The following is a 22,864-nucleotide window of genomic DNA, read 5'->3' as shown; positions in this document are numbered from 1 at the left end:
CAGACTTGTTAAACAAAGCCAATGCAAAAATAATAATAATAATAAAGTTAAATGGCATATAACAAAAACATAACTGCTTTTGTCAACATTAATTTAGATTAAAGTTTTTCTGCTAATGCTTCAGGTGGACCTTGGTGTGCCCAAGATGGTGCGTGGCATCATTACCCAGGGTGCAAGAGGACTTGAAGGCAGCACCAGTGCTGAGAATAGAGCGTTCGTCAGGAAGTACAAACTGGCACACAGCTTGACGGGCAAAGAATGGACATTCATCATCGACAGCAAGACCGGATTTGCAAAGGTACAGACACTGTTTGTCTGTGTGTGACACACACTCTGGCACTGTCAGGTCTCTCTCATTTGTTGGTTATATATAGATGTCTTACAACTTAATCCCCTTTGTGCTCCCTCTGTCTTCTGCTTCTGAAGACATTTTATTATAGGCTGAACTCTGATAATAATTCAGTGTAATCACTTCACTCCTCTTTCTCCTCTCTTTGATTCAAATGGTCTGTCCTGTATTACCACAATACTGTTGGCAGACCAACACACTGACACAGAGCTCCTTAAACTCTTTGCTCCTTTCTGAGAACATATTAAAAAACTTTTATAGTAAAAATGAATGCTGGGTTTGCCTCATAACAGCTGTCCGATGCTGCATTTCCTTTCAAATGCTAAGTATCTTGTGAAGATTATCACAGGTTTTGTAAAAGTCAAAAGCATATACAACACAGAAGCTGCAGTTCAATTAATCACACTACATCTATATTAAAGCTTGTACAAGCTAAATTTCAAAAGCGCTTTTTACAGTCATCCAAAGTTCTTTTTTAATGAATCTTGTGTTTTTTGCTGGAGGGTAGCCTTAGTTACTTTACTGAATTATTTGAAAATCAAAATATCAATGCCAACATCTCTATTGCTGTTGATGTTTTTCCCTGTGAGAGCAGGTGTAGGGATGTTGTTTTCTGCCCTCTGTCTCCATTTGTCTGTGCATGATTAAAAATTTGATCCCATTTGGACCAAACATGGTGGAATGATTGATGGTTAACAGTGATTTGGTTTTAAGAAAAACTGGTTAAATCAAGGTCATGCACCAAGGTCAAAATTTCAGTCCTGTGTGTCCCCTTTGAGGAATAGGTTAAAGTTAAAACTATAATCTGCACAGTCTCACCTCCAAATCATCACATTTTGAGACAAATGGTTCATTTTGACTGAATGTCTGTATGATGTGTTGGGTAGCCCCGTTGCATCAGGAATTGACATGCAGGGAAACCCTAAGGGCCCCTTCACACATAACACGATTAAAGCCGACTGGGGCACGAAGGACGAATCGCATGTCAGTTGTGAAAAATCGGAGCCGCCTCGAATGTCTCATACAGCTGTCGCCACAACTATTCATGCACACCAGCAGCCAAAAGACAGCAAGTGCCCTGCGAGTGTGTATTTCCGTAATTATTGTATGGCTTTGCCTTACAGTATAAAGCGCCTTGGGGCAACTGTTTGTTGTGATTTGGCGCTATATAAATAAAATTGATTTGATTTGATTTGATTTGTATTCAAGCCCCTCTCAGCTGGTGTCGGCCAAATTCCAGGTCCCACACACGAACATCCAACACCACACACTTAGAAAAGGCGGGGCTAGTCGTGCTCCCGGCAAGATAGTGGAGTGCAGATGACCACATTCCAGCTGTCTGTGAAAACTGTCTAAGTGCCACACAAGTGTGCCGTTACCAAACAACACATATATCAAGCACGTGTGCCCCCCCAACACGTGTGGCTTGTGGGTGTGTCGCCCCTCTCCCCCACAACACGTGGTGTACGGTGGGGGGACACTTGCATGACATGCTGATAATTATGTACAGACAAGATCACATTCCGGCTAGACACAGCAAGGCACCTCTTAGCTGATCACTGGCCAGCCACTCACTGACAGCTGGAAATGACGGCTCAGTGCACACGATGTTAAATTAAAAACACAGAGAACACAGCCAGGACAAGTAATAATACAGTAACTACATACATAATTACATAACATATAACTAAAATAAATAATCTCAGAACAAAGAAACAGAGAATGGCGCATTGTTTTGTGCAGTGATCGAAAAGGTGGGTGTTCTATGGTCACATGACCATTAACATGATTTAACCATTTAACTCAGGCAGTTTGGACCCATTATGGTTTAAACATGGTGCAAGGATTGTGTGTTACTAAAGGATAAAGTGGTTCAGTTTTGGTTCAATACCACACAGAATCATAGTGTATATTATGGTATCAATGAATCATAATCAATTCATTTATATGTAAGGTTCAGGTCCCACATCTTGCTTGTTTTGTTGCTGTGGTATGTGCCAAACTGTTTGGGTAGGTAATTATTGGAAATCAAGTGTATAGCATTCCTTGTTTGTACCTTAAACCTCTCTGAGGTCCAATTCTCTCAGATAAGACAATAAATTAGAATTTTAATAGACACTTCTGAAGGTCAGTACTGGTAATGGGCTACAGTCAAAATAGCAGCTCTCAGTGAATCAGGCAGAAGAACTTTTCCGTTATTTAATTTTCATATACGAAATGAACAGAAAATCTAATAATATAACAGGCATGTCAGAGTAATTGTTCAAATACTCTGTCAAACTGATGATGCTGTATTCAGGCTCGTGCTAATATTTCTCTTGACTGCTGTAGCTAATGGGCTTTCAGTCCGTGTAATTACTCTGTATCCACACGTGGCTGTTTTATTTATTCAGGATTGACCATCAAATCACATTAAATTACTTATGCAGGAAAATTTAATTACTATTAATTTCCACAAAGGGAAGGGAGGTTGACCACAAGGGTTTCCTAATGTAGCCTCACTCCCAAACAAGAAAGCTGGCGCTTGCACCTGTGTGTCATGTGTTATAATAGTGTGCGGATAAATTTATTTCCTGCACTATAGGTGCTGCAGTTTGAAAATCAAGACACTTTTTCCACCGACTGTTGGCTGTTGTTTTGCAAACTTGGAAATAATCCATCACATATCTCTATTGTTATGAATAAGGAGTTAAGTTCAGGGTAACCTTTCATGAAATTATTAACTGGTTAGTAGCCTGATGTTAATGCATAAGCACAAAGTACCCAAATTAAGGATTTGCTGTCATCTTTTGTTTTGGAGCCTACTATATGGTAACTAAGCAGATTAGTATTCACTGTTTCACAGTTGTGAATCTTGCGCCATCTGACGGTCCATGACTCACGCAAGACGTCAGTTTCAGCAGAGTTCTGGTTCAGGGCACAATGTAAAAAAACCTTGTGAAGTGTGGACAACAAGACAACATCGTTGCAGGGCAGAAGTCAGTCACAGGTGCTACACCTCCTCTAGATACCCCTCTCAACTTGAGAGAAGGTGTCATCATCATAATTGCTTGTGAACTCGCAGGATCAACGCCATCCACATCCTTACTAGCCATTGTTTACATTCGCTGTGAGATGCCAGGACTCAGCATCATGGTGTATTCAGGGAAGTGCAGGGGTCCACCAGGGAAATTATGGGAAGCGTCAAAGTACTGAATTGTAGCAACTGGGCTAGGCTAAGATAGCTAGATAGCTTAGTCACTACCCAGATAATAAATTCTGGGTCGCAAAGACAGGTAATGCATTTGTACAACACAGTATTATTTCATCTGCAAAATATAGTGATCTTTTGGGGGAACACATCATATGTCAGTAGGATATTATTCTATTTAAAAAAAAAAACAAACAGGTATAGCTGTCACCATTTTGAAAGTTATTTATTTCTATTACACCAAAGTTTAGAAGCAGTAAGACAGTTTGTGATTTAAATAAAATAATAGAAATACAGAAATAACACAACATGCACCAAACACTAGCAAAAGTTAGACACAATCTTAAACTATCTTTGGACATGATTCATTTTATATGGGGAGGTGGCAATATATGTGTTTATGTATTTCCACATGAGGACAGCAGGCACACACACATGCCTCACAGTGGACAGTTGTAAGGTCATGTCCTTTAAAACATGGTTTGTGTTCTCCAGCTGTGACGTCCAGGTCCAGAAATCTCAACAGCAGAGGCTCATGCAGACACGCCCATCTGTTCCGTCAGTCTACAGAACAAAGTCTCACTCTCCTTTTCTTTTCTCTGTGATTACTTATTTTAGTTGTTTGTTATGTAATTGTGTATGTAGTTATTGTAGTAATTATTTATATACTTGTCTTGGCTGTGGTCTCTGTGTTTGTAATGTAATATGTCATGTGCACTGAGCCTTCATTTCCAGCTGTCAGTGTGTGGCTGGGTGGTGATCAGCTGAGAGGTGCCTTGCTGTGCCGTGTACACTCAGACATGGCTGGCCGGTCCCCATGTGATCATGTCTGTACATACATATCAGCATTTCATGCAAATCTGTGCCCCCCCACCCCGCTCTCTATTTTAGTGCTGGCTGTGCGAATGGCCACACATTTCTTAACTGCTCCGCGAGTGGTATTGAATGTTCATGTGTGGCACCTGGAATTTGACCGACACCTGCTGACAGAGGGATTGAATGGGGCACAGGGCACTCTCTGTCTTTCGACTGCTGCTGTGCGTGAACGGTTGTGGCAACAGGTGTACAAAGTGTTAGAGGCGGCTCCGATTTTTCACAAATGGCATGCGCTTCCTCCTTCGTGTGCCATTTGGCCTCATTCGTGTTATGTGTGAGGGACCCATCACTTTCTTTCAATAAGTGTAAGAGTTCTTCCATCTTGTCCCTTTTCACTCTGTGTCTCCAAAGCTGGTGCAGTATGAATCTTCATGATGATTTGGCACAAGTTTTACACTGGATGCTCTTTCACGGTACATGGAGAATGGGCCTTGAACTGGGAACCTTCTGCTCTGAAAACAAGTACACTAACCGCTTGATTGTAATTCTAATTATATTTTACTCCTGGCTTGGCCTCTGTGTTGATAGATTTTCGAGGGGAACAGCCACTACGATACTCCGGAGGTGAGAAGGTTTGATGAGTTGGTGGCCCAGTACATCAGAGTCTTTCCAGAGAGGTGGTCCCCTGCTGGGATAGGCATGAGGATGGAGGTCCTCGGCTGTGACCTGCCTGGTAGGAACGCACAACTACAAAAAAACAAAAATCACACCCTTTTACACACATAAACATGCAATTTCACATAACTTGCATGCACTCGTGTTTCTACACAAACAGGATTCAATTTCAGTTCTCCTCTTTGTTATGAGAAACACACATAAAGTAAGAGCTGTAAAAATCTCCAATACTTAAAAAACAATTCACTAACTGTAATGAAGAGTAAGATTTTTCAAAAACATACCACAGCCATTAATATTGTATATTCATGAAACATCATCTACATCCATCGTTACAGACAAAATACATCAAAGTAAGAATGACACTATTAATCTCTTTGACATCTTATCTGCGCTTGTATCAGTCTTTGTACTTGTTGTTCCTCCAGTGCATGTGTATTCCTGTCATGCGTATAATTGTACTGTATAGGAATGTGCACATTCTTCCTTGTATTCATAATAAGAGAAACTAATCATCTTACTCCATAGGAGGCATTGCAGCATGTCTCGACAGGGATTAGCACGTCTAGGTCATGAGACGTTCCCTAATAATGGCCAGCTGTGTAGCTGCCTGCCATTGTATTCACACACTGTAATGTTAATAAAATGTCGTGAAGGATTAAGCACATGTAGTCTGCTGAATCTAGATATCTGTGATTGAACCATAACTTGTTGAAATGGGAAGAAAAAACCTCTGCATCGATCATATGCTGAGTGTTGTGTATTTTGTGGTGTCGGATAGTGGTGAGGAGTCGGCTTTGTGAGTGCACGTAAAGACTGATTTGATGATGATAAATGCAGACTGTTAGTGTGTCTGTGTCTTTATTGAGTTCAGTATGTACCAGCAGCACTTATTACAGCAAGTTAGTGTGAGAGCTTGTTGGCTGTGGCAAGAAAATTACTCACAGCTGCATCGTAATGTCAATACTAAAGTAGGTCTTCGTAAAAATCTCTCCTATTTACTACGAAATTGTGCATTAATGACTCACTGCATAAATTCCCTGGGCTAATGAAGTAAAGACAATGGACACATTGTCACGGTGGCTATGGATGATGAGTTTTCTTTTTTTGAATAAATGTTTGCTACCTAGAATTCGCTCTAAATGGTGTGTTGGAAATGCTACCATTATGGCCAGTCTCTCGTCTCTTCCCATCTCCTCTCCTTTATGTGCCATCCCATTTTAGTGCTTCGCTTTACTTATGACAAGTGACAGGTAAAGACAAGAACAGAGAATGACACATACCTGCTGCCAGTGACCATCAAGCAGATGATGGCTGTAACGTCTGGCACATGTCTGTGTGTCCACTGAGAACACTATATCCTAGTTGTGTCAGGACTCACCAAGGCATCAGTGGTGATGGGAACAGAAGGGTCTTCCTCTGCTATCACTAGAGTGTTCTAACAGGTCACCATGAAAAGAATATGCACGAAGAATGTGGTACTGAGACAGAACCACAAAGAATACACTTTGGGTCAAACAGGTTTAAATCAATTTTCCATCAAAGAAAAGTGTTATATTGTCCAAAAATAAATACAGTATGTCAAAAGTGTTATAAGGTTTAAAAGATTTGAGACATGTCACTTTTTCATATCCAAATTAAACCTAAATAGTGGTGACAAAAAGATCTACTTCACATGTGCATGTTTGAAGAAGTCCAGACGTCACACTGTGCCAATGTTCCACTTTACAGTGCATCCGGAAAGTATTCAGAGTGCTCCATGTTTTTCACATTTTATGTTACAGCTTTATTCCAAAACAAGTGAAATTCATTTTTTTTTTCCCACAAAATCCTGCACACAATACCCCATAATGTCAATGTGATTTTTTTTTTTTTTTTAGATTTTTGCTAATTTATTTAAAATGTACATTTCCCAGCCTTTGCCATGAAGCTCAAAATTAAGCTCAGGTGTATCCTGTTTCCCCTGATCATCCTTGAGGTGGTTCTACAGCTTATTTGAAGTCCAACTGGGATAAATTCAGAGCTGGAGGTGGTCGAGCTGAAGATGTTGCTATTATCTTTGGGAGAGACTAGAATGGACAGGATTAGGAATGAACATATCAGAGTGACAGCTCAGGTGGGACAGTTTGGAGACAAAGTCAGAGAGGTGAGACTGAGATGGTTTGGACATGTGCAGAGGAGGGACCCAGGGTATATGGGGAGAAGGATGCTGATGATGGAGCCACCAGGCACCAGGACAAGAGGGAGGCCAAAGAGGAGGTTTATGGATGTACTGAGGGAGGACATGCAAGTGGTTGGTGTGACAGAGGAAGGTACAGAGGAAAGGGTGAGATGGAAATGATTGATCTGCTGTGGCGACCCTTAACGGGAGTAGCCGAAAGAAGAACAAGCACATGATTTGGAAAAGCACACACCTGCCTACATATAAAGGTCCCACAGATGACAGTGCAACCAAGCATGAAGTCAAAGGAACTGTCTGTAGACCTCCAAAACAGGATTGTCTTGAGGCACAAATCTGTTGCTTTGAAGGTCCCAATGAGCACAGTGGCCTTCATCATCCATAGATGGAAGAAATTTGGATCCATTACAACTCTTCATAGAGCTGGCTGGCTGCCTGTCTAAACTGAGCAATCGGGGAGAAGGGTCTTAGTCAGGGAAGTGACCAAGAACCTGACAGTCACTCTGTTAGAGTTCCAGCATTCCTCTGTGGAGAGAGGAAAACCTTCCAGATGTACAACCATCTCTGCAGCAATCCGACAATCAGGCCTGTATGGTAGAGTGGCCAGACAGAAGCCACTCCTTAGTAAAAGGCACATGACAGCCCACCTGGAGTTTGCCAAAAGGCACCTGAAGTACTCTCAGACCATGAGAAACAACATTCTCTGGTCTAATGAGACAAAGATTGAACTCTTTGGCTGAATGCTAGGCATTATCTTTGGAGGAAACCAGACACCATCGCTACAGAGAAGCATAGTGGTGGCAGGATCATGCTGTGGGGATGTTTTTCTGTGGCAGAAAATGGGAGACTAGTCAGGATTGAGAGAAAGATGAATGCAGCAATGTACAGAATCCTGGATGAAAACCTGCTCCAGAGCGCTCTTAACCTCAGAGTGGGGCCACGGTTCATTTTTCAGCAGGACAATGACCCGAAGCACACAGCCAAGATATCAAAGGAGTGGCTTCAGGACAACTCTGTGAATGTACTTGAGTGGCCCAGCCAGAGCCCAAACCAGAACCTGAAAATGACTGTGCACCAAGATTGAGATGTGCTGCAAAGAGGAATGGACAAAACTGCTCAAAGATAGGTGCGCTGAGCTTGTGGCATCATATTTAAGAAAACCTGAGGCTGTAATTGCTGCCAAAGTTGCATCAACAAAGTATTGAGCAATGTGCGTGAATACCTATGTACATGTGATGTCTTAGTTTTTTTTAATAAATGTTTTTAAAAAAATCAAAAAACTATTTTAATGTTGTCATTATGGGATGCTGTGAGTAGAATTTTGAGGGGAAAAAATAAAATTACTCCATTTTGGAATAAGGCTGTATCTTTATATTGGGATCCCACTGACTTGCATCTTCTACTGAATGTATGAAAATTGATTAAAAAAAGTATATCTGAATAAAATGATTGTTCTTGGTTTCAAACACTGTTCAGAAGAACATAGTTAAAAAATCCAACATTCTTCATTTCAGTAATAAAGCTGTTCACTAATCAGAAACTTTCAGTGTTTTGTAGTTTGCATTGATTGTCTTGCAATGAGACCCTAAAACTTACTGAATTTAAAACTGACCAAATATTAAGCTAATTAACTATAAAACAAGCTGCATATAAAGATAGCATATTTTCAAAAATGAATTTAATAGTTAATTGAGTCTGTAACAAACTGAAGATAAAGCTAATTAAATCTGAACCTAACTGAACATACTGTGAGTAAAAAAAAGTATTGAACACATCACAATTTTCTCAGTAAATATATCAAATGTATGCACCTGCCTAATTTTGTTTAAATAATGATTGCACACTTTCTGTAAATACTAGAAAATTCATTTCACTTCTCAAATATCATTGTGTTTGTCTGCTATATTTAACTGAAATTTCTGATCCAGACAACCAATAATTTAGAAAGGAAAATCATGAAAATTATCAGGGGTGCCCAAAACTTTTGCATTCAACTGTAAGTCTGTAACCTGTAACTGACATCACAGGAAAGTCTAAACTCTCGGATTTTGTAGTTATCATGCTTGTCTGCTGGTGTGAGTGTCTGGATCTGCGTGCCAGATGTTTGTCTTCTGGAAGTAATCTATGCATTCAACATAATAACACTTCATTTTCACTTTGCAACAACTACACAGAAACGGTTCCTGTTACCATGCAACATATCACACTTCATCACAGGCACACATCATTCTGAATAATCCTGATTTAGAAAACACTGTCTTTGTTCAAGATCAGAGTGTAGTCTGGTTATCAGCATCAAGGTCAAATCAGGGAGCACGCACTCATGCTTCATTCAGGAACGTGACTAAAGATTAGCAATCCGGGTGAAATTTCAATGAGCATGATCGAATATTAGTAATTTGGATCAAAGTTCAACAATGAGGATAAAATATCAATAAACAGGGTCAAAAATTAATAATCAATATGAAAGGTCAATTTAACAATAGCGACACAAAGACTGCAGCGAAACGAGACGAGTCATTGGATAAATGCTGGGCTTTGTCCCGCCCATCAGACGCTCAGCGTGTCTGGGGGTCTATGGGGCAGTGGGCTGGCCTCAGCTGGCCCGGACGCTCAGCTTCTGCATGATGAGTGGATGATCTGTCTGAGGCTGAATCCCTTTTTGATTGACAGCGAAATGAGCGAATCAGCGATCTTTTGGTGTAAACATCCGTTGGAGCATTTTCATTCTGTTCTGAGTTGAACCGGAGACTTTCCTAATCCTCTTAGCGGCATTTTCTTTGTTAAAACCGACTAGCGACAAATCGAGCTTCTATTTCTGGTGTTTTTTTTTTTTGTAACTGCTTGTTTGGAGACTGACTTCTATCACTCTTTCTGACTTCTATCGCAGTTTCTGCCCCTACCGAGCAGCGGGTGCTGCTGAGCTCCTCCACCGTCACAAAGCACTCACAGGCGGACAAACTTCACACTAGCCTCGTGCCAGTCCCAGCTAGCGAGCTAGCTAGGTAGCAAGCTGCACATAATGGTAGAGAATTTGAATGTTGTGGACCGGATTTTGGCGAAGCCATTTGATAGTCTTCATTGCGAAGAAAAAGAGTTAAACAGCAGGGCAGATCAACTCCTCAGATTAATTTGGTGCAAAAGGTGGGGAAAAGTAGCTCAGCTCTCAATGGTTTGCAGGCCAAAGTTAAAGCAATAGCCCCCAGTGCAGTGTTTGTGCATTGCTATGCACACACATTGCTGTTATGATGTGGATTTCTGTGTTCATTTTGGAGATTATTTAAGTATTGTATTTATTATTTAAGTATTTAATTTTGATTACAACTTTATTTTTCTGTAAGATAATGTGAATGTCATTTGATTCTATTTTGTATTTGGATATTGAACATTTTGCACACCATTGCACATCTGAAAGAAATTAAACTATTTAACGTGTTTACTATAAATGCAGTCTCCTGCCTGCTGATGTTATTTTCAAATAGTTAAATTAATGAGCCATACTTATACATCACTCTGTATGTAGAAGTTAATTAAAACATATTTATGAGTTTATTACCCCTTTAAGGTTAAAAACAAGAATGACACCTGTATGATGTAAGGTAATTACAAATAATGCTAATGATTGTGGGTACGTAACACATAACAGTGTAGCCTATGGAATAATGAGGCATCTGGTGCTGAGGTGATGGTAGGGGGGCCCCCAAATGAAATTCTGCTTAAGGCCCCATAAAGGCTTGGGCCGGCCCTGATACCACGCTTGGCCACAACCACCATGTCCCGATTAGCAACCACCCAGACAGACAACCGGTCCACTCCCACCTCCAGAAAACAGCCATCTGTCTGCTGCAGGTGATAATTGGGAGTCCCCCTTGGCTGGTTCACGCTGGTTCCTGGAGACTCATCTAGCACCACTGCAATAGCTCATGCTCAGTAAAGTGAACTAATTGACAATAGTGTTGCCGCTGACATTCCCTCACAATTCAAATATTAATCCTTTTCTGAGTCTTCCTCAGTAATAGCTCTTTTGGTGCAATGTTATTGCGATGTTGCTCATAGATTCTTCAGAGATTCTGAGGGTCCTATATCTTACACCCCGTGCACCTGTGTGTATCTACTGGGATATGAAGGAGATGGGGAAGATGGAGGAGGATGAAGAGAAGGTGCTGCCAGAGGTGCTTTAATGCATCACATAAGGAAGTTGTAGTTGTTGTAGTGAATGACATCTTCTCCTGCTCATGCATAATGACACTTGGCATGGATAGTGTTTTCCTTGCCAGAAAACCTCTCACTCCTGATTTTGAATCTAAATAACAATGACAGATGACACTCTTCTTGCTTCATGTTAGGCACAGAATACACCGATGATTAGTTAAGTGACTAAATATAATCCCCTTTGTGCTCTGCACCTTACTTTCCCTCAGATGACAATAAATGGAAGTATCAAAGTGGCCAGGCACATCCCAAATGCACTTCTGCTACCTTGCATTATGGATCATGAAGTCATGACTGCAAACAGCCAAACTCGAATGACTTGGAGTTTTGTACTCCAAAAAATATATCAGCATTATCAAGCAACTCTGTCCAGGGGCTTTTTTGTGCTGTAAGATCTTATCTTATGTCTCTTGGTCTCAAAGGCCAAACTCCCAGAGACATGAATGTCATGACTGAAGCACTGAACTGTGGTTTAATGATATCACTGGTGTCACTAGGCCCAGCACTGGATATCACAATGTGATATCATGAATCTGCGGTGATTTTCATTCTGTTCTTGTCATGAAGGGAATATGGAGAAGAAAGACAAATTAAAACATAAAAAAGGAACATCCTGCAAAATAGTAGGCTAATGCAATTTAAAACTTTTTAAAAGAAATACACAGATAAATAAAAAGGCAAAAATTGCATCTGATGTTGAAACAGATTTTCATGAAATTTTGTAGAAAAACTTGGCTTTATCCCATAATTTGGATTGACCCATGAGATTTTTTCTCCCTCAGCCCCAAACAGTCCCAGCAGAGGACTGCCCCTCCCTGAGCCTGGTTCTGCTGGAGGTTTCTTCCTATTAAAAGGGAGTTTTTCCTTCCCACTGTAGCCAAGTGCTTGCTCACAGGGGGTCGTTTTGACCGTTGGGGTTTTACATAATTATTGTATGGCCTTGCCTTACAATATAAAGCGCCTTGGGGCAACTGTTTGTTGTGATTTGGCGCTATATAAAAAAATTGATTGATTGATTGATTGATTGATTGAGATGGCCATGAGATTGAGTGATGCCTGGGAACAGTTTATGCCATGAGATTGAGTGATGCTTGGGAACAGTTTATGCAGTCATAAGGGTCCTGGATAGAGTTGTTTGGTGATACCAATCTCTGCAAAAGATGTAAGGCCAAAGTATTTTGGGTCCTGATGTTCTCTTTCTTCAGGAATAGTTGAGACTTGGATGCTAACCAGTGACCTAAAATGATGACTGAGTCTCTTTTGTAGTAGGTCTCTTAGATCTCTGCCATCATGATCTTGGGTCAAATGAACAGTTACTTGGGGAGACTAAGATGAGGACTATCATTTGCACTGTGATGGAACATTAGCTATGGCATTCTGACCATGTGGTTTGTTTCTCTAGGCCCAGTTGAATGTCTGGGTAGTTGCCATCCAAGACACAAACTGGTTTTGTAGTGCGGTCGATGCAATGACTTTTGGCACCAACGCATGCTCCCACAGTGACCTGCTTTGACTTTGCGGTATTTTTCGAGTTATATGTTCCATTGAGTTGGAATGCATCATAAACAATGAACACTGTAGAAATTGGTGACTCTCATTGACTCACTGACTGTCATTGACTCTCACTGTGCAAAATCAAGCCAAAACACTCCAACGACATAGTATCCGGGCTGTTAAAATGTGCAGTTAGCTACTGAGATAACTAGCTGTCACTTATAGCTTTGCAGGGCATGCCAGGGTCTGTCCAAACCCTGTGAAAATCTTTGCGTAACTTCAAAAATAAAAAATGGATGTTTGACAACTTCACATAGCTGTTTATTTACATCTTTATTTACATGTTGATAGTAGAAAAACATCTGCACCTATGACATCATAGTCTTGTGGTGCAGTTTTGTCATTTTGTCTTTTCTCCTGAAAGCAATTTACAATAAATACAAGAAAATAATGACCCAAATGTAATGTTTTGTTATTTACTGATTCACAGATGTCAGTGAAATAGCAAACTCTGTTGACTGTATTAATCTAACATTGGTTCACAGTGTAGACAATATGATGTCAATCAAATACAGCAAAAATAAATCAACAAATGAATCTGGAATAAAATAAGAAATAAATTGGTTTTCCATGATAGTTCCTGTATCGTTATAATCTTTTACAGTGAACCACACTGGCCGGACCTCTGGGCTATAAAGTAATTTCCATGCACAGAAGACAAATTACAGTGAAGAAATCGGAAATGGCCGACACAGGGTTCTTACAGAGTACACAGTAAAGCAGTTTAGCTTCTCATTATCGCTCCAAACCCTCGATGCGAAGCCAGAAACAAAAGCCAGCATATTTATTACAGGACCATTCTAATCATTTACGCTAGCTGTGGAGGCGACATGTAATTTAGGTCTTAGACGTCTGACTGTTGAATATGAACCGAGAGCTGCCAAGCTGCCTGTTTTGTTCATGTTTTAAATGACTGAGCTATCAGAACATCTGCTACACGCCCTTCTCCTATACTCCTCCAACACACACACACACGTGTACACACACACGTGTACACACACCACCTGCTTGGCAAAGCAATAAGGACTTTTTATTGGTTGCGGAAAGAAATTTTAGGCTTCTCATTTTCATTGAAAACCACAGTATTATGGACGGCTTATCGGAGAACAATAAAAGAAACAAATTTTCTTTGCAGTGCTGTTTCAGCTTTGTCTTTGTTTGTTTGATGCTCTTTGGATCATCTTGTTATAGGTGTTTACCCTATAAGATGCAAGGTGTGAACAAGCCCACTCTGTCAAGTTTAACACGATGAGCTCAAAATTAGTAAATACCATCCTCTAGTATTTCACAAAATTCAAATGGAATAAAATGAGGACAAACTCATGAGGTTAAACTTTGATGCACCAAACTATTATAATAAGCAATTTAATTCATTCATTTATTCATTCTCTATACCCGCTTACTTCAATCAGGGCTCATGGGGGGAGCAGGAGCCTTATCCCAACAGTCTTAGGGCATGAGGCGGGGTACATCCGCCTCATGTTCAAGTTCGTTTTCCCTTTGTTAGATGCCATAGAGCTGTCTGCCCCGTCAGGATGGTGGTGGATGGTAGAAGGACGATGGAAATTAACTGCAGGTGTTTTTGAACTTGTATGTAGCTTGTCAGCCACCTGCTGGACATATCTTGTCATCATATACATGACAGAAATTCAGAACGTATCTGGTTGAAGTTTTGTGTAGTTTGAAATAAGCTTGTTTGTCATTTTCTCAAACTCGGACTCATCCAGCGATTTCACGGGCACGCTCCTTGGTGTTGTGCAACATTACGTTATGGGTAAGGATAAAACACTGAATTGTAAAGTTATCCGAATACCATCTGCGCTAGCTGCCTAGCTAGCCTGGTCACTAAACAGTCACTCTCCACACTAGCTTAGCAGGTTACGGAGCTTTGTTCCAAACAAGTAGCATAGTTTTCTAATTTGTGCACACTGAGTAATTTAAGGCTTTTACTCAACAGTGATTTTATTTGACAGTTTCTCCTGCCATTTGTGATACTAGGTAGTTTGATAAGTTGCACAACAAAATCACTCATAGGATACCCACATGGAATCAAGAAATCTTGTCAAATTTGCAACAGCGTGTAACAGTGACACACGTCACAGGTAGCGGGTCTGGAATAAATTTTTTTGCTTGTGTTAGAGCAAAAGGAACCCCTGTAGTTTGTTTAAAATTTAAAATAACAAGATGTTTATGGTTTTAAAGAACCAAAATATGTTTGTTTGTTTCGGTCCAATGTGTACATATCCTGTGCATAACTGTAATGTTCCTGGCAACCATTTTGAAAAATATATCTAGACGGATGAATAATAATTAAAAAAAACTTCAGATGACCTTACAGGATATTATTAAAATCAGGCTGATGCGTGACTTTTTTTTATTACCACACTAACTATGATTTGGAAATTGCTTGCGGGTTAAATATCTGTCTATATATAGTATGCAGTGTATTGCACACAAACATCCAAAGTGGGCGTTTCTTTAACTTGTAAATGTGACAGCCAGGACTTTTCCCTCTCTTTACCGCGAACATGTTGAAGCATTTTTACCTGCTAAACACACGCACAGACTCACCCTGCAGGGAATGTTTTTAGCATTCTTCTTGTACAGCGTTTGAAATGTATGTCGCTGTTCCAGGTTTCCATCCAGTCCGGTCCAAGTTTAGTCGTGGTTGTGCGTTGTGCAGGTCCAACATCGCTGATCGCTTTCACATGTGAGCTGTGGCTCACGTCCACATGCTTTCATGTGATTGGTGGGATGTGGCCTCGATTACTCACCCTGCTTTTCTCTTTCTCACTCTTCGTTTCACTGCAAAGGTTACAGTCATTAAAAACACAGCATGTACAGCTATCACCAAAAAGCAGATTGTAGATTATTAAAAACACAAGGATTGCATTTTTTTTAAGATTACGTGCCATAAAGAGATCATTTTCTTGTCAGGATGAGGAAACAATAGGGAAGCGTTATTAATGCATTTGCACTATTTAAAATTATTTTGTGGTCAGAATCAAGGGTACTTATATTGGACAAGTCCCAAAATTGAACCACCACCTGTTTTCAGTTCTATACAAGGCTACTTGTGCTTTGTTCGTTTTGGGCGTTGGCACCATCGAAATCTCACATAGCACCTTATTTCCACGTCACTATGACGTAATACCCTGGTATGGAATTGAGAATGTGTGGCGGTTCAATTTTGAGACCAGCCCAATATAGATACACTTCCCCTATGCAAAAAATTCTCATGCTTTAATAACTAGAATTCAAAGGGCAGCCTGTGGGACATTCCACTTATAAAGTTCCAGACCTTTGTTACATTGTGTCACTAGGTGTGATTATATAAATGCATAAAGTGGAAAATATTGGAGCAGGATGAAGAGAGTGGGATCCATCCTGACTCCTCCTGCATCCAACTGAAATCACTCCTGTCTCTTGCCAAAGCACCTGTAGCCCCCCCAACACACACACACACACACATGCACGCACACACACACATGCACGCACACACACCCACGCACGCACACACACACACACACACATGCACGCACACACACACATGCACGCACACACACACACACACACACACGTGCTGTACCGTTTCGCACTTCTCACCTTTATTTCTCTTCTGATGGCCTCATTCCCCCCATGACCCCTCTGTCCCGTTGGTAATCTCTCAGTCATCCAACAGTCTTGTTCTGGTTCTTCAGTCCTCCAAAGTTGTCGTATTTAGTGCATCTGTGCATTTAGTGTCCATCTGTCCGTCCGTCCTTCAATCACATTATGTACATTTGCTACCAAACAGTATATCAATTTGAAATTTTGGCACATATTGAGCCCAGTTATCTTTGACGCTAATTGATTTTAGAATCAGAAAATTACCTCATCAACAATCGACTTGTAATGACTCAGAGGACCTAATTGGAGTGGAGGCTAAGGTAAGCGGCTAACTATACATATAATCTGTTGTTTTATAAAGTTTAATTACATTTAGTGATGTAAACATGCTCATTTATCTCCATAGGGAACCTCTCCACACTTCCAGATATTTCCAGTGACATTTCTGACTATTTAGTGGCAACGAGGAGTTAACCTGAGTGTTATTTAGCTTTCCCTGTACAATACCATGTGGCCATGGGATTGTCTGGCGTCCTGTCCAGGGTGTATCCTGCCTCACACCCTCTAACTGCTGGTATGGGCTCCAACCCTTGTGACTTTTGATTGGCGTAAGTGGGTATAGAAAATGAATGAATGATTGAATGAATGTTACAATAGCATTATGTAGCCAGTTAGTATGTGGTGGCATCTGCATCCCAAATCAAGATTGCACTGATGAAATTTATTTAAGTGAAGAGATGAAGCCCCAAAATATCTAAATCTAGAGTCCAGGTTGAAAAATGATGGCATTCCCCTTCAGTTCCTCAGAGCAGAACCCGCTGTCTGTCGTAAATTGTCATCTGTGTTACTGTAAAGCACACAAAATATGTTATTAGTATTTTCTTATTTTCTGGCAGTATCTGTATGAATGCCTATTATTGGCATGGCTGTAGACCTACAGTAATGTGCAGTGATGCCATAACGCGTTACCTAGGGTCCCTTCACTCATAATGCAGATATGTACACCTCAGGGCAACTCACGGCGGTAGAGCTCGTATGAGCGCACCACGAAACATTGCGCTGAGAGGCAGGCATGTACACGTGTACCACATGTACACATGTTGTGGGGGGCGGGGAGAAGCGGGGGGAGTGCGCAAAACACACTAACACATGTGTTGTGGGGGGAGCTGACACTCTGGAACACCACACATGCAACTTCACAGTCATAGGGCACTTACACAAATTTCACATCCAGCTCGACAGTGATCGTCTGCTGACTGTTGTCATGTTAATAGTGCGAATGGCCACACATTTTCTAAGTGCCAAACAAGTGGTGTTAGATGTTCATGTGTGTCAGCTGGAATTTGGCTGACACCTGCCACGAGAGGGTTCGTTACTCTAATCTGACCACTTTTTTCAGTAACAAGTAATCTAACGCATTAATCTTTCCAAATCAGATTAAAGTTACTTCTCTGAGTCACTGTGCATTACAATTATTTTTGTATTGTGGGTAGATCACAGCTTTAAACAGGTGTCCCGACGAGATGCAGAAGAGGTCTGAACTTTCAGCGAAGTGCTGCACAGAGCCGCATCCACTGTGCAGTTGTCTCTCAAAGTGGGGACACTCAGAGCTATGGTTTTCCAAAGACATTTTTACACTTTTTTCTTTAAAACTCTGTGCCGCTCTGTGCGTGTCTTCATTAAAAACAGCTGATCAGTGATACGCAAATACTTACGCTTCTTTTTCCACCCAAATGCACCTAAGTCTCTTTCTAAGGACGACATTATGTAAAAAAACACTAATAAAACTTTCTTAGCTGTCAATCTGGTCATGTTTTCTGTATAAATAAACATTATTCATTAATCTGTTCAAACAACAAGCCAGGGGCGAATCCATGCAGGAAAGGAGCATGAGCGGGGGGCTCCCCACAACATCCCTAAATTAAACGTCCATTTTTGAAGACCTTTTTCATACTATTACTACTATTAATACTACTTATAATAATAAAAATAGTAATTTCAACAACTAAAATGTTTTGAAAGAATTTAAATGTTAGAAAAATGTTACAAAGAGTTTAATAGTTACATTTATTAACAATATAGGCTAGAAATTGTAAGTTTTACCATTACAGTGCTGTCAACAGTTAAATATGTGGTCAAGAAAGATGTCTTTATTTTATTTTATTTTTTTATAAAACAAGTATTTATGTTCATTGAAGTCAAGAAAGGATGTCTATAAAGTGAGTGTTGTTGGCAGCTGCTGAAATTAAATAATAAAGTAACTAGTAATCTAACTTAGTTACTTTCAAATTTGAGTAATTAGTAAAGTAACTAAGTTAATTTATCCAGGAGCAATCAGTAATTGGATTACTTTTTCAAAGTAACTGTGGCAACACTGGTCGTGTGTAACAGCATATTGCTTCCTGACTTGAATAGCTTTGTGGTTGTTTCAGAGCTGCAGTTCTGCATTTTTAGCCACAGGCTGTAATATTTTGTGGCTTTTTAACTACAGTCATCTGTTAAGTATTTAACCACCACTGCACTTTCACAGGTTTACCCCATCGTATACGCATTATTATAAGTATTTCATTGTAGCACTTACTGTAAAACCAGATCTTAATGGTACCTTGCTGTCAAACAGGCTCATTAACCATTTAGTCTTGATTTTTCTGCAATCGTTTCCCCACCCACGCATACACAATTATTCTAGCAATTTGATGACATTTTTGGTCCTTATACAATAAGTAGCATTGGCTGATTTGCCATTTAGACCCGTGACAGTGATTTCCTTCCCAAAGTATTTGTTTCCCATCTCACCTCTTATTAGATGGGGCATAAAGTGTAACAGCGATATTCTTTGTAGTATGTCTTCAGTTTACTTTGGCTTTTCAGAGTTCAACACATTCTACTTTAAAAACAGTAATGTGAATGGAGGGTACAACAGTTATTATTGCAGACAGTTTATTGTGCTATACATAATGCCATTTTATGCAGAGATGTTTCTGTTGCAGCCAGTGGTATGCGGAAATTGAAAAAGAGTCTCATGGTGGAAAGGTCGACCAGTGGTAACATAGTCAATATTCATTAAGCCATGGTGGAAATCCTGAGTTAGAGAGCACATTTTCCTAACCACATAGAGTCACATGCTATGTACTATTACAAGTTTACTCTATTGCCACTATTACATGTTATGACAATGCAAAAACAGTATTACAGTTACACAGAAAAAAGACGCAATTACACTACTTGCCCATTTATCAGTATACCTGCAATTATAAGTTTTCTCTGTAGATATTTTCCTTTTGTCTCCTTTTTATTGTAATCATGCTTCACCTTTAATCACTTCTCTAATATGCTTAGATCATGATTGTTAACAGTAGATCCTTATCTTTGATCCTGTGTGCTGGCCATTTCCTGGTTTCTGATTACTCATCTTCAATTGCTGATCTTTGATCCTGACCTTTGATCATGTTAATTGAGTTTGGATTCTCATTTCTGACATTTATTCCTGATCATTCATCCCTGTTCCATATCTTTGATCCTATGTGCTAACCTTTGTCACTGACCCTGAACCATCCCTTAGTTATGCTGCTATAGACGTAGACTGCTGGGGGGTTCCCATGATGCACTGTTTCTTTCTCTTTTTGCTCTGTATGCACCACTCTGCATTTAATCATTAGTGATCGATCTCTGCTCCCCTCCACAGCATGTCTTTTTCCTGGTTCTCTCCCTCAGCCCCAACCAGTCCCAGCAGAAGACTGCCCCTCCCTGAGCCTGGTTCTGCTGGAGGTTTCTTCCTGTTAAAAGGGAGTTTTTCCTTCCCACTGTAGCCAAGTGCTTGCTCACAGGGGGTCGTTTTGACCGTTGGGGTTTTACATAATTATTGTATGGCCTTGCCTTACAATATAAAGCGCCTTGGGGCAACTGTTTGTTGTGATTTGGCGCTATATAAAAAAATTGATTGATTGATTGATTGATTGATCTTTCAAAATTGGTTTGGATATTTTATTTTCATCACTTCTTGTCTCTCTGTCTGCTCTCTGTCTGTCTGTCCTTGGAATTAAGATCAAGGGATGGATCTGACCTTTGATTTGATTTAATTATTACTGAACTTGATCCTGTTTGCTTCGATCCTGTATTTAAACTCAAATGAATGAGCGTCAAAGATTGAAGAATGATCTACCTCTTGATCTGGATCCAAGAAATCATGATCAAAGATCAAAGGCTGGATGAAAAATGTCACAATTAATGATCAAACCACAACAGAGCCCAAATCTGCCCCTCAATCAAAATCCGCACCAACATTTAATGCACTCATTTTTGACTCAAGGCCTACCTCTCCACCAAATTTTACAGAAATCTGTTCTATGTTCTTTTGAGATATCAAAGGTCAAGGTTCACATGCAATATCCATCCTTTGATCTGGATTTTCACCAAAATTGAATTAGCTCTTCCTTGAACAAAGGTGGACTTTTTGACGGGTTTTTGTTGAGAGTCATGTCCTTTTGTGGATAAAAGGCAACATAACCTCCTGCAGACATGAGAATATGTGAGGATTTTTCTGAATTACACAGTAGGCTGCACACACAACAAACCTTTTTTCTAACTCTTCTGTTGAGTCAATCAGTGAACATCACTGCTGCTGAAAACAGTCTGCCTGAAGTAACACCAGCTCAAATCCCTGCAGGTCCTCGAACTCAGAGACCACTAGCACAAGATATGCTCTATTTTTTCCTGATGCCACGCTTTAGCTGATTCACAGCTGAATGAAGTAGTTTTACTATTGCATGTTGAAACAAACAAACAATAGGCACTGTAAGTCTCAACTAAGTATTGTCAGGTTGAACATGACCTGTGCTAGCATGCTGCTACATCTATCTAGACCACAGTACATGCCCCTCTAAAAATGTTATTGCTGTTCAGAAAATGTTTATCCCCCAAAAAGCTGCTCACAAATCTATGAAAACAAATAATTTCTGCAATTATTTTCACTTTCACTTCCATGGCCAAGCCTGTCACTCAACCAATAGTAGACCAATAACGATCGCTGTACTATGGCTCTGAGATCCATATGTATAAAACCTTCTTTTTTTAGCGTTTCATGTTCTCCATAATCATGAAATCTATTTAAAGCTCAAGTGCATAGTCTTGTTCAGGACATTGGCTGACTGTCATGGGCTTGTTAGATTACAGTAATATCTTTTTTGTCCAATCATTTTATATAAAATTAATGAAAAAAAATGTCTGCATCAAATCTGTAGAGTGTCAAAACATTTTGTCTAAAATGGAAATCTTTTCTGTCACAAAGGTTAAAATACCTTGTTGTCTGGGATAATGAGAAAAAAAATCAACAGAAAACATGATTGATATCAAATTTTTAAATTAACTTATCTCAATTTTCGCCATACATGTGTAAATTGTCAATTATCTGCACATGTACTTATTATCTGTACAATATTTATTGTCACTCAGTAAAATACTAATAATGCTAAATATCACCTGCCACAGTCTGACACAGGTCAATGACATTCACACAGTTCTCGTCGTGTCTCTCTGCATTTGCCTTTCACTAACCTCAAAGCAGCACAGATGTGGTTGAGTAGAGCTACTGCAGCCGCAGAACAAAATGCCGATTTTCACTCATCAGAAGAGCACGATGCTAACAAGACTGTTACGATGGCACTGATATTTTTTATCACTATGCTGTTACACCAGAATGGACAGTATAGAACTGTGCTCTATATCTGTGTGTGCTTCCATCTGTTCTTCCATCCATTCATTACTTTTTCAACACTATAACTTATGAATGCTATATCCAGTTTATTAAAATTGCTATATATAATAATTATATACTGTTTTGTTACCCTTTGAACTTTTGGGCCATATGTCATATGTCAGTCAGGATGTTTTACTACAGAGTCACTTCAGACACTTTGGACTTATCATCGTCTGTATCATTATTGAACAATATCTATAACCTCTGTCTGTTTACAATATTTCAATGCATCTGTCATATATATAAGGTGTCCTTTGGACATTTAGGTCACATAACATTGCACTCTGTCTGTGCGTGTGTGCAGCTGTCTGTCCTTTTGTGATTATAAGCCTGAGTTATACATGAATGCTTCAGTTCAGCCCAGTGTGAGATGCTCAGCCACAAGTTGTCTTATTTCTCTCACAACCGTTAATGAAGAAGCAGCGAAGCAGTTGTCAATGGGCTGTGATGTCATCGTTTTGGCGGTCTATATAATCAATTGAAATAAATTGAATGATTTACCATAAATGATGTCTGGATGAGTCA

The 22,864-nt window shown here is 39.9% G+C and overlaps 1 protein-coding gene across 2 annotated transcripts in view; it reads left to right on the top strand.

The window, feature by feature from the left end:
* The window catches only part of LOC117524799 (neuropilin-2-like), a 414,867-nt gene that overhangs the window by 262,714 nt on the left and 129,289 nt on the right, over positions 1-22,864 (top strand). For both annotated transcript variants that reach the window (XM_034186623.1, XM_034186624.1), the window contains exons 10-11: positions 125-298; positions 4,944-5,088. In XM_034186623.1, coding sequence (XP_034042514.1) covers positions 125-298; positions 4,944-5,088 — 319 coding nt within the window. The remainder of the gene's footprint in view (positions 1-124; positions 299-4,943; positions 5,089-22,864) is intronic.

The sequence above is a fragment of the Thalassophryne amazonica genome, chromosome 14 (genome assembly GCF_902500255.1).
Source record: "Thalassophryne amazonica chromosome 14, fThaAma1.1, whole genome shotgun sequence".
In the NCBI taxonomy this organism is placed as follows: Eukaryota; Metazoa; Chordata; class Actinopteri; order Batrachoidiformes; family Batrachoididae; genus Thalassophryne; species Thalassophryne amazonica.
The sequence above is the reverse complement of the archived record's forward strand: the minus strand, read 5'-3'. Positions and strand labels throughout refer to the sequence as shown.